General features: G+C 43.2%; 1 protein-coding gene across 1 annotated transcript in view; it reads right to left on the bottom strand.

The window, feature by feature from the left end:
* C8b (complement C8 beta chain) overlaps positions 1 to 1,381 on the bottom strand; it is a 40,674-nt gene extending 39,293 nt beyond the window's left edge. The window contains exon 1 of the mRNA XM_069987142.1: positions 1,239 to 1,381. Within this exon, the coding sequence (XP_069843243.1) occupies positions 1,239 to 1,327 (89 nt within the window). The 5' untranslated portion in view covers positions 1,328 to 1,381. The remainder of the gene's footprint in view (positions 1 to 1,238) is intronic.
* Between the last annotated feature and the right edge of the window lie 9,520 nt (positions 1,382 to 10,901).

Here is a 10,901-nt window from a genome sequence, read left to right on the forward strand (position 1 = left end):
ACCTATGTTTCTTTGGACCTGGCTTGCTTCACTTAGCATATTTTTTCCCAAGTCTTTCTATTTCTTAACAAATGGGGCAGTGTCATTCTTTCTGATGGAGGCATAGGATTCTATTATATATATATATATATATATATATATATATATATATATATATGACATTTTCTTGATCCATGATGGCTTCCTTAAACTCTCTGTTCTGGGCACAATTCCTTGGGTCTTGTAAGTGTCTTTGCATATACAACACATACATGAGGAAGACCAGAGCATTTCTGGGCTAAGCTCAGGGTCTTGAGAATCCTAATCGTGTTTATTTGAATGTTCAGTTGGTTTGAATGTCCTGGTTTCTGGGGAGATTTCTAGTGGGGACGAAGGCACATCTGATGGGCCACCTGGTGCTTCTCATGCTAGACAAGAGGTTGTGCACAGGGAGCATTTTTGGAGTAAGTAAAAGAAAAGGCATTATGTGTCTTCCCACAGGGGTGCTCACAAGCAGGTGTAGGAGGCCCAAGTGCTTTGACATCATGTGCCAAATCGCTGGCATGTTTTCCATTGGAGACACAAGTTAGACCATTTGAGGCCCCACTGAGATAATTTCTTTAGCTTGTTTTGCAGCCTATCAATAGAGGCTTTAAAATGATTAAATAAAACAGATAGTTGACTGCCAGGAACAAATATTTAGAATGTGCGTGAGAGAGAGAGAAAGAAGAGAGTGAGGCAGGGAGGGAAGGAGAAAGAGAAAGAGAGAGAAGGAGAGAGAAAGGGAAGCAGGAGAGGAAGGAGAGAGAGGTAGAGAAAGGCGAACACTGACTGTGGGCTCTTGAGTCACTCTCAGACATTAAAATCATTCAGATGAATTGGCACTTTTATTTTTTTTTTAACATACAGCCAACCTTCTTTTACATAGAGTCAGACAAGGCTTTGTGCAGAATACAAAACAAGCATCCCATTCTTCTCGGCATGACAAAAAATGCATTTAAACCTGTCAGCTTTTGCTTTTTTTTAAGGGCACTTTTGTTAAAATCAGCCACTGGGTTCTGCCACAATGCAAAGGAAGTTGTTGATATTATTTTATCAGATGCATGCAAATTGCTTCAAAAGATGTTTCTCATTCCATAGGCAGTGACAAAGACTCTGTCAGTATTGGGAGGCTTTGTATCTTCCCCCTTCACTACCACCACCATGTGTACCCACACATGCCCTGTGATTAATTGATCAGGGAATCATTTGTCACTTACCTGGAGCCAGGCAAACTGAGACATACCAGGACAGCACTGAGAAGAAACACCTCTGCCAGAGCCCTCCAAACCCACATCCCTCTCTTCATGTTCTCTATGTGATTGAAGTTCAGTTGAGGCTCCCAGATCCAAGGAAAGCCAACACAGCCAGTGTCAGTTTCTATCCACTGAGCAGAGCAAATAGCTCAGCAAAGCAAACAGGATGCACCAATGCCTGGAGCCTTCATAGACTTTGCACGGATTGAAACTTACCTGTGCTGCTACAATGAGAACTATAAAAAAAAAACAAAACTCTGCAGTGACCTGGCTTTTATTCCTATGTAATGATGCTTGGGTAAGCAACAGAGACAACAGGCTCGAAGGACAGCGGCTCAGTCAACTATTTCTTCTTCCATTTACTAAAATCAAATGAGAAAATCCCTCTATTCCTGTGTCTCAGCTTCTTTACCCACAGAGCAGTGAGAATTAAGTAAGTTACCATAAGAAGAGTGCTGAGCACAGACCTGAGTTGAACACTCAGACATAAGAGCTATTCTTACTAGGTAGAACACAGGATTTGCAGGTAGATGAGCCAGGATTATGTCATTTTGAGAAGGACTGTAGGTCCCATCTACTAGAGTCTTTTGTGATAAGTTTACCAGCTGTGTGCCTGAGCCCAGGATTATGTCATTTTGAGAAGGACTGTAGGTCCCATCTACTAGAGTTCAAGTCTTTGTTTTGTGATAAGTTTACCAGCTGTGTGCCTCAGGGCAAAGTACAGCCCCTCTCTGGGCTTCACCTATCACTCTCCTCCATTCCAGGTCAGAGAAGCCCCTGTGCTTCCTCAGGCTGAGCACAGCTAAGGCGTGACTCACAGGTACTGAGATCCAAGCCTGTATGATCTAAGCTTTCTATTGCTGTGGACAGTTCATAGATCCGTCTGCCTATCTTCCCTATGACACTGACTCAAAGGGAAAAAAAAAACCTTGCCTTGAGCATTCTTGAAATAGAAGACTCCATATAAACATTCTCGTAGGAGAAATGCTTTCCAGATAGACTAGAAATGGCATCAATGTTCTCACATTGCAGCCCCAGTTTTCAGCATCGCCAATTCCAACCTAGACATAGTGCCATCTGCTTATGGTGCAGAGCATGGGGCTCTGGGAAAAGCACCTGTCAAACTGGGAGGTAATATGCACATGACGAAGGCTCTCAAAAAAGGTCTTCCTGATATTCCAGAGTCAACAAATTAAAGTCCAAACTGCTTTAACCAATCTGCACTTATCAAATCAACCTCCAGCCTAGGAAGGGCTGCAACAGAATGGTGGACAATGCTCTTGTTAAAATTGTGAGTGTGGATTAGGAAATGTGGAGGGGTCAAGTGACATAGGATGAGTATGGTGGGCTAGAGAAAGGACTTTGTGATCCTTTTGTGATCAGCAGGTTGCATCATTTAAGATTCAGTTTTTTTCTTCTGCAGAAGTAGGTGATGATTCCTGAATACCTTCTTCATAATGTTGTTTGGGGTTAGAATGCATAAAGCATGAAGCCCCTACCTCCTTCCTGGCCTAATTCTGGATATTCTTTCTTGCTAAGTCAATTTTCTCCTGGACTTGGGGGTGGACATGCCAAAAGAAAGTATAGTGAGAAGGTGGGGGTAAAGCAAGGAAGGCAGTTGTCCCCTTATATTCATTGTGTTCATGCAGAGAACACAAGTTCTGTTGTCAACCATCCCATGTGCTTTCCCGTTATCACTGGCTGAAGCACAAGGCACATCTCACCAGTGTCCCCAAGGCCACCGTTGATCTGAACTTTGACACAATTGATTGTGGCAGTTAATCATTTGTAAACAAGGAGAAAATTGAACTCCATATCCCCATCTCCTCCCCCCTTGCAGTGTGTCTACCTGCATTTAAAAGGAGCCAAATCTTTATGTAATGAGGGTACCCTTGGTCATCCTCAACCTGATATGTCCAGCAGGAACCTATGCATGTCTGACTGTATCACGTCATAACTTCCAGATTTTTCTGTTCATGTTATGCCAGGAAATTACACCAGGGACTAAATCTGACTAATTTTACACTAATATTGGTGCATAGGAAGGTCTCTGAGCTAACTACCAGGGGCTCTTTGTTTCCAGGATCCAAGATGTCTACAAGGAATTTTAACTGCACAGTTCCTCCTAGTGGTTGCAGGTGTTACTCTCCTGATGTCACCAAGGGGGTGGAGATGGAGGCGCGGATGGAGGCAGGCCGAGGCTATTGGGATAATAGCACACACCTTTTTCATTGCCAGGTTTTAGGAAGTTGACATTCTTCCCATTCATCATCCTGTTTGATCTTGACAACAAGGCCACAAACCAAGGATCATCTCCAGGCCTCTGAGGTAGTATTTTACAGCTGCTTCCATTGCCAGGAATTAGTAAATCTACAGCTAGGTACAACCAAATTCTGCTTTTTTTTTAAGTTGGAAGTTATTTTATTTATTTATTTATTTATTTTATTTGTGAACATACTGTACAGAGGGGTTACAATTACATGGGCAGGATAATGCGTACATTTCTTACCAAGCATTGCAGCCTCCTCCTTTGTTTACCCTTCACATCCCTTCCCAGCCTCCCCCCTCCCCCCCAGTCCCAATCCTTCTCCCCCCCCCTCCCCCTCAAATTCTGCTTTTTTTAGCCCTCAAATTTGAGTTTTCACGCCTTGTAGACAGTTCTGGAAATTCTTTAGGTCTAGGGCAAATGTCACATCTTACCTCACTAAGGCTATGGTCTATCTGCTCTTCCTAGAGCCATAACTCTTGAGTGTGAGGAGGCTTTTTTATTTTTATTTTTTTGTACCAGTGCTGGGGTTTAAACTCAGGACCTAGATGTGGTCCCTTGAGCTTTGAGCTTTTTTTCTGGCCAATACTAGTGCCCAAACCACTTGAGCCATAGCTGCTGCTGCTGTTGCTTCTTCTTCTTCTTCTTCTTCTTCTTCTTCTTCTTCTTCTTCTTCTTCTTCTTCTTCTTCTTCTTCTTCTTCTTCTTCTTCCTCTTCCTCTTCCTCTTCCTCTTCCTCTTCCTCTTCCTCTTCCTCTTCTTCTTCTTCTTCTTCTTCTTCTTCTTCTTCTTCTTCTTCTTCTTCTTCTTCTTCTACTTCTTCTTCTTCTTCTCCTCCGCCTCCTCCTCCTCCTCCTCCTCCTCCTCCTCCTCCTCCTCCTCCTCCTCCTCCTCCTCCTCCTCCTCCTCCTCCTCCTCCTCCTCCTCCTTCCTCTTCTTTTGCTAGTTAATTGGAGATAAGAGTCTAATGGACTTTCCTGTCTAGGCTGGCTTCGAGCCTGATCCTCAAATCTCAGCCTCCTGAGTATTTAGCAATAAAGAGGTGAGCCACCAGCACCTGGCTAAGGGGGCTTTTCAAATCAATTATATGAACCTAAGCATTTAAAGTATATATAGCACTGCATCTTTAGGTCCTTCGGATTCCCCAAATACACTTCAGACTATTCCACACTCCCTGCCAAGAGTAAGCAATCATTCCCTGAGCTAGCAAAGAACCCCACCTTCTATCTTACTCCCTTTCTCTCTGTTTCTCTGAGAGAAGTTCCCACAGGCTGACCTCAAACTATTGATCCTCCTGCCTCAACCTCCTGAGTGCTGGGATTACAGGTGTGAACCACAGCACCCAGCTAAAGGTGCACATGGAAAAAATTAGATCAGCATCACATTTCTCTCAATTTTTAGTATACGTCCTGGACATGTTCCTCAGGCTCTGGGCAATAGCCTTAGTTTCAAATATGTTCTGATAGCCATATGTTGAGGGTCTACTAGATGCTATGTGCATTGCTAGGTGATCAGGTATCAAGATAAGTATATACCAGCTCTTCTCCATGAGAGGACAGCCTAATGAGAAGGCAGAATGGTGTGGTCAGGAACAGAGATCTGCAGTCTAGTTTGAGCAGTTGTCCTGTGTGTGTGTGTGTGTGTGTGTGTGTGTGTGTGTGTGTGTGTGTGTGTGTGTGTGTGTGTGTGTGTGTGTGTGTATAACATGTTCCATGTGTTCATTGACAGCTTTCTTAGAAGTAAGCTGACCCTTAAGTGTTACAGAGGATCCATTAGAGAGCAAACAGAGAATATGTGGTTGAGAGGACAAGCAGAATTGAGACACAAAGGTGGGAGATCACTCAGGGGTCCCAAGAACCATAACCATTCAGTACTGGTAGATCAGGCCTCCATATAGCCAGTAGGAAGGAGTAAAAGATGAGGCTGGGTAAAACAAGGACCCAGGGTCCAATGAGCAGTGCTAATGGATTTATCGTCTATGCAGGGTGCTCTGGTAGGGAGTTATAGAAGGAAGAGGTGGCTATGTTTGTGAGGGACTCCTTCTGTTCAGAGTAGAGAATGGACCAGGGGAAGGCAAATTGGAGTGGAAAGTCCTATTAGAGGCTGATGTAATAGTCTGCTGACAGATAACGAGGCCTGAAGTCAGGGTGCTGCAGGCAGCAACAGGGAGCAGAGGATAAACATAATGTCCCTCTCGTTGCAGAGTGAAGTCAATAACACATTCTCTGTGAGGGACTTTGGAAATGATGCAGTCTGCACAAAGATGGGGTTATTAGGATGGAGATTATGATTCTCTATTAAGGAAAGTATATTAAGTCCCTGGGGCTGAGTTTGGCATTCACCCAGAGCAGGAACATTTTGGACAGCATGCGTTTCCTCCTTCATCGCCCCCATACCTGGGAATTATAGTGCAAGTTGGTCCACCTGATCTTCCAGTGCTCATCATCCCTGGATCATGGAGTGCAGGCCCTGGCCCCTCCTACTGCTCTCACCAATGTCTAAGACACCATAAGGTGTTCCCTGGAGGCTTTTCCTTGTGATCTGGGGCATCTGATTTTGAAGAGCTCTTAGTGGATCGCTGGCTGTGATAAGTACTTCCCTGGAGGTGGTTATACATATTGAAGTCTGTAGCCATGATATGCATATTATCATCACCATGGTTCAGAATTGTTCCAGGAAAAAATATAGTGGGCTGAGCAGGCAGTGTGATTACCAGAGGACTGTGTGGGGGCGGGGGCAGGGAGAAGGTGGGCAGGGAGAGGGAAATCCAAATGAAAAAAAAGGATATAGCTCTATTGCTAATCAGAAAAGAAAAAGAAAAAATAGCTGTAGCCCAATCATAAGGAAGAGCCTTGTCCTTTTGTGGCAGGGAGAATAGTTGCTTATGGATTCCACATCTCCACTCTCTTAGGTTCCACTGCATTTCCCTCCACCCCTTGCCATTGTATATTGTATATGGCATATGGTATATTACCTTGCTTGATGGAATACATGAAGAAGAGATGTATGTCTGGCCCAAGGGCACTCCCATTGACTTTCTTTTCTCCATCCTGGTTTGGAGAGCCAGGGTGCCTTTGGCATGTACTGTTGAAGAGGGTAAATATCTGGCAACCTAGGTTACAGCATGGGCTGTAACCTTTCACCCTGATGAAAGTATATGAGTACAGAAAAAACCACTGAGATTGCCATGTGTTACTACTTTACTTGCTAGCATTACCTAAGCTAACAGTCCCTTCCTCCCTGAAATCCCTTTTCCTGACATTTCAGCATGGCAAACATTGTCTAGGAATGTCATAGGTCAGAAACAGCCACTTTAGGAGCCAGTGGCCATGAAACCATCATGGTGGCTGAAAAGCAGTAAGTATTTAACAGAGGAAGCTCACTGTCGGCAAATGAAAGCTCATCCTGGGTTGACAGATGTGAGAATGATGTCCTCCATTAGGTACACCTCTGTCTGTAGAAAATGGACATGTATTTCTGTGTTGACACACAAAAGTGTCTTCTAGTGTGTGTGGTCTATGAAGTACAGACATGTACTCTGTAGGCATGATGGGATAGTGCTATGGGGTTTCAGTTCGTTCTGCAAAGGTTTCTGTGCTGGAATCTTGGTCCCTAGCAGGTCAGTGGTAAGATGGAGGAAACTTTAAGAGATAGGGCTTGGTAGAAGGTTGTTAGGTCATAAGGGAACTTCCCTATAAGAGGTTAATGCATTTTTCCATGTGTGGATTATGGTTTGTGTGAGTTGATAATAAAGCCAGACTACTTCATATCCTTGATCATTCTTGCAAGTAGTCAATTGCCTTCCCGAGGTCTCTACTGTGTTGTATCATAGCCCGGGAATCTTGCTTGGACACCAACTCACACCCTTTACTCACCAGAATGATATCATCTAGTTCATAGCAGTATAAAATAAAATAATAAAGACAGATTTTGAACACGATGGGTAAACTATATGGTTTAAGTAAACAGAAGAAGCATAGCAAGAGCCCCCAATCTGCTGCTGAGCTGTAGAAGGCTGGCCACAACCTAAAGGAGAGCTGATTCCTCAGCTTTGTCCCCAGCATTGCAGATACCTGTCAAATCAAGTTGAGAGAAGATAACCTTATGGCTCAATTTGATTTGGTCCCACTGACTTAGGGCCTGGAGTACACATATTGCTTGGCTGGTTCCTGATGATTGACCATGGCATCGGTCAGAGAGGACTCAATAGCATGCACGAGAAAGGTGATCCAGAAGAAACTCCAGAAGACAGAAGGAGCATAAAAGTGAAGACAGCCATGCTTTCAGTGGAGCTCCCAACTGTGGAAGTTTCCACACATTGGCCATGAAGCCTCACAGTCTCCACAACTCGTATAGGGTGGCTCCACAAACTGGATGGTTCACAACAATTCTTAGTGCATCTATAGAACTAACTGTCTGTTAAGAGAGGCACACCACTATATTTTCTATTAAGCACTTTTATGGCTCCCAAAAATCTTTGAATGTTTGACTGACCTCATGATGCATCAACTGACATTGTCAATAAAACATCTCAAATTCAACTCAGAATGATACATTCTGTGAATATTTTATATAAGTACATGCAATTGGAATTTTTTAAAAATAACACATGCAGAGTGCTCATTTTTCTATCGCAAACACTTTTAGGAATGCTAGAAATGCATGAGGAGGGAAAAATTAGATTCTACCTAGCAATGTGCTGTGAAACTAATTACCTGCGGGACTCTGTACAACTGGATGGATTATGTGGTTGCATTGATTTTGCAGATTAACTCTGGCAAGAGGTAGAATTTAAGCCACCTTATTCATCTGTTCATTCACCCCCTATAAGACCAGCTTCAAACTTCTTAACTGAGCAAATGAAAAAATTTTCAATCTGTACATTAAGGCTATGCTGAACTTCATACTAATATGAACTTGGCATTCATTATTTGTACATTCAAAAAGTATTTTGGGGCTGGGAATGTGGCTTAGTAATAGAATGTTTGCCTAGTGTGCATGAAACCCTGGGTTCAATTCCTCAGTACCACATAAACAGAAAACACTGGAAGTGGCTCTGTGGCTCAAGTGGTAGGGCGCTAACCTTGAGCAAAAGAAGCTCAGGGACAGTGCCCAGACCCTGAGTTCAAGCTCCAGGACTAGCAAAAAAGTATTTTTGCATTGGACCAGAACCTAGATCAGGGAGGAGGTTGTAACAGTAAATATCACCCACAGTTCCCTGCCCTAAGAGCTTCCAAGTTCACAGAAGAAATAAACTAAATTATCAATTATAAATCCATAACTAGGACTTGAGTAAATGTGAGTAGGTGATCAGGTACTTCTCTGTGGCTGCAGCAGGGAATTCTGGGAAACTTCCTTGTGTTTGTGATACCCTATATTATGAGTCAAGCTCACATTACAATTCCATCAGTGGTGTTACTTAGTGTCATATAAGGATTTGATTATTTGGTATTGCTATAGGAAAGTACCCTGAAACTTAGCCATTTAAAACACTAACTACATTACCGTTACTCACAAATCTATAGGTCAAGAATTCAGGGTTGGAATGGCAGGAATGGTCATTCATTCTGGGATGTCTGCCAGCATTGGAATATCCATGACGGCTTCTACACTCATAGGTCTGTGGACTCAGCTTGGATATTTGCTTGCCTGGAGCCTGAGTTCTCCTATGGGCCTCTTCAAGGAGACAGTCTACTCCACTCCACTCCACATTCCCCTTCTCATGATCTGCCTACTAGGGGAGCTAGCCATCTTACATGGAAACTCAGAGAGCCCAAGAACTTAAAAGCAGAAGCTTCTATATCTTCTTAAAGCTCTAGCCTGTCACAGATGTGGAGTGTTTTTATTTCCCCAGCACATTACATTGGTTAACACAGTTAAAGACTCAGTATGGGAGGGAGCTACAGAGCGGGGTATAGCAGGACTCATGGACTCATCATCTTTGGAACAGTTACCACATCCAGGAAGTGGCATTGCTTTGTGAGGGATAATTATTTTTAACACAAATTAATTGATATGGCTTACATATGAAATGTCCCTCTAAAAGGCTCATAAATGAAAGGCTTCTTCCTTAACATGTGCTGCTACTTGGGAAAGGGGTTGGACACGTTGGGAGGCAGAGCCTTCTGGGGGAATGGTGCAGGGTGGACACGGAGGAACAAAGGACTGAGGTAGAATCACAATGCTATCAGTTACTAGGACGTGTCTCTGATCCTCCGTTCCTTTTCATGGAAAAGGACAGTTGTGTGGGGACCCTAAGGATTAGATAGTATATGTAAAATTTCTGCCCAGTGCTTGACAAATGGCAGGTGTTCCATATGTGGAAACCACTTTTTCTTCCTGCAGCTGTTACTGTTATTCTCATCGGTAATCCCTTCCCCACATTTAGGCTTGAAGGAAGAAGGCCGTGTACATGCAGAATCACAAAACCATGAAGGTTTATCAGAAGGCCATCCTTTCTCAAGGTACTCTGGCAACAGACTCGAATTTCATATTTATTCAACCCTTAGAATTTTGGCCTAAAATCCTGACCAGTGCACTCCATCTGTAATCACCAAACACCCTTTCCAGGTGGGTGTAGAACTTACCGCTTGGCATTTTCAGCTTTGGTTTCCCATTTCACAGGTGGCCAAGAGGGTAACTGGCATCTTCTAAACATGAAATAATTTCCAAGACAATGATAATGACCACATAGCATAAGGGTGATAATAGCAGGTTTTTGATAGGGCCTCATTGCAACCACAAATAGGGGTTATCAAGCGCTCTCCATGGTGCTTATTTTATCCAAGCAGCTCTGACCCAATTTGTAGGGAACAGACATTGAGCAGAATGTCAGGAGAATACAAAGTGCCTGAACGAAAGAAATGGAGAAAGGAAGAATGAACACAATGACGAATTAAAACCACAAGTAAGTTCTTAGGACGCGAGTCTCTGCCAGAAGGGCACAGGTTGAGGGAGCCTGCACTGAAGTCTTGGCTGCTACTGCTTTTCCAGGAGGCTTCTTGTCAATACCTGTTGACATTTCCCTGAGTAATCGTCCCAGGCACCTCGATATATTTCTTCATGTCACCAGATAGATTATGGGGGCTCTATTGATTTTGTAGTTTCATGTGTGAAAGATCTAATCTTAATCCTCACTTGTTCATTTTCCTTAACCTTTTAATAACATGATAGGGAGGCAACCTGTCAGAAAGGAAATTGTTTCTGAAGCATGTTGTCATAAATAGGTGCCGCAGATTGTTTCAGTCTGTGAGGGCAGCCATAGTTTTTGTGAAATAATAATAATGATGAAATTTGTATGGTGTGTCACCGTTTACAAAACACTTTCCCATATCAACTCTTTTAATCCTGATGGCAGTCCT

This window comes from Dipodomys merriami, unplaced genomic scaffold (genome assembly GCF_024711535.1).
Source record: "Dipodomys merriami isolate MVZ:Mamm:240054 unplaced genomic scaffold, mDipMer1.0.p SCAF_34, whole genome shotgun sequence".
Classification (NCBI taxonomy): domain Eukaryota; kingdom Metazoa; phylum Chordata; class Mammalia; order Rodentia; family Heteromyidae; genus Dipodomys; species Dipodomys merriami.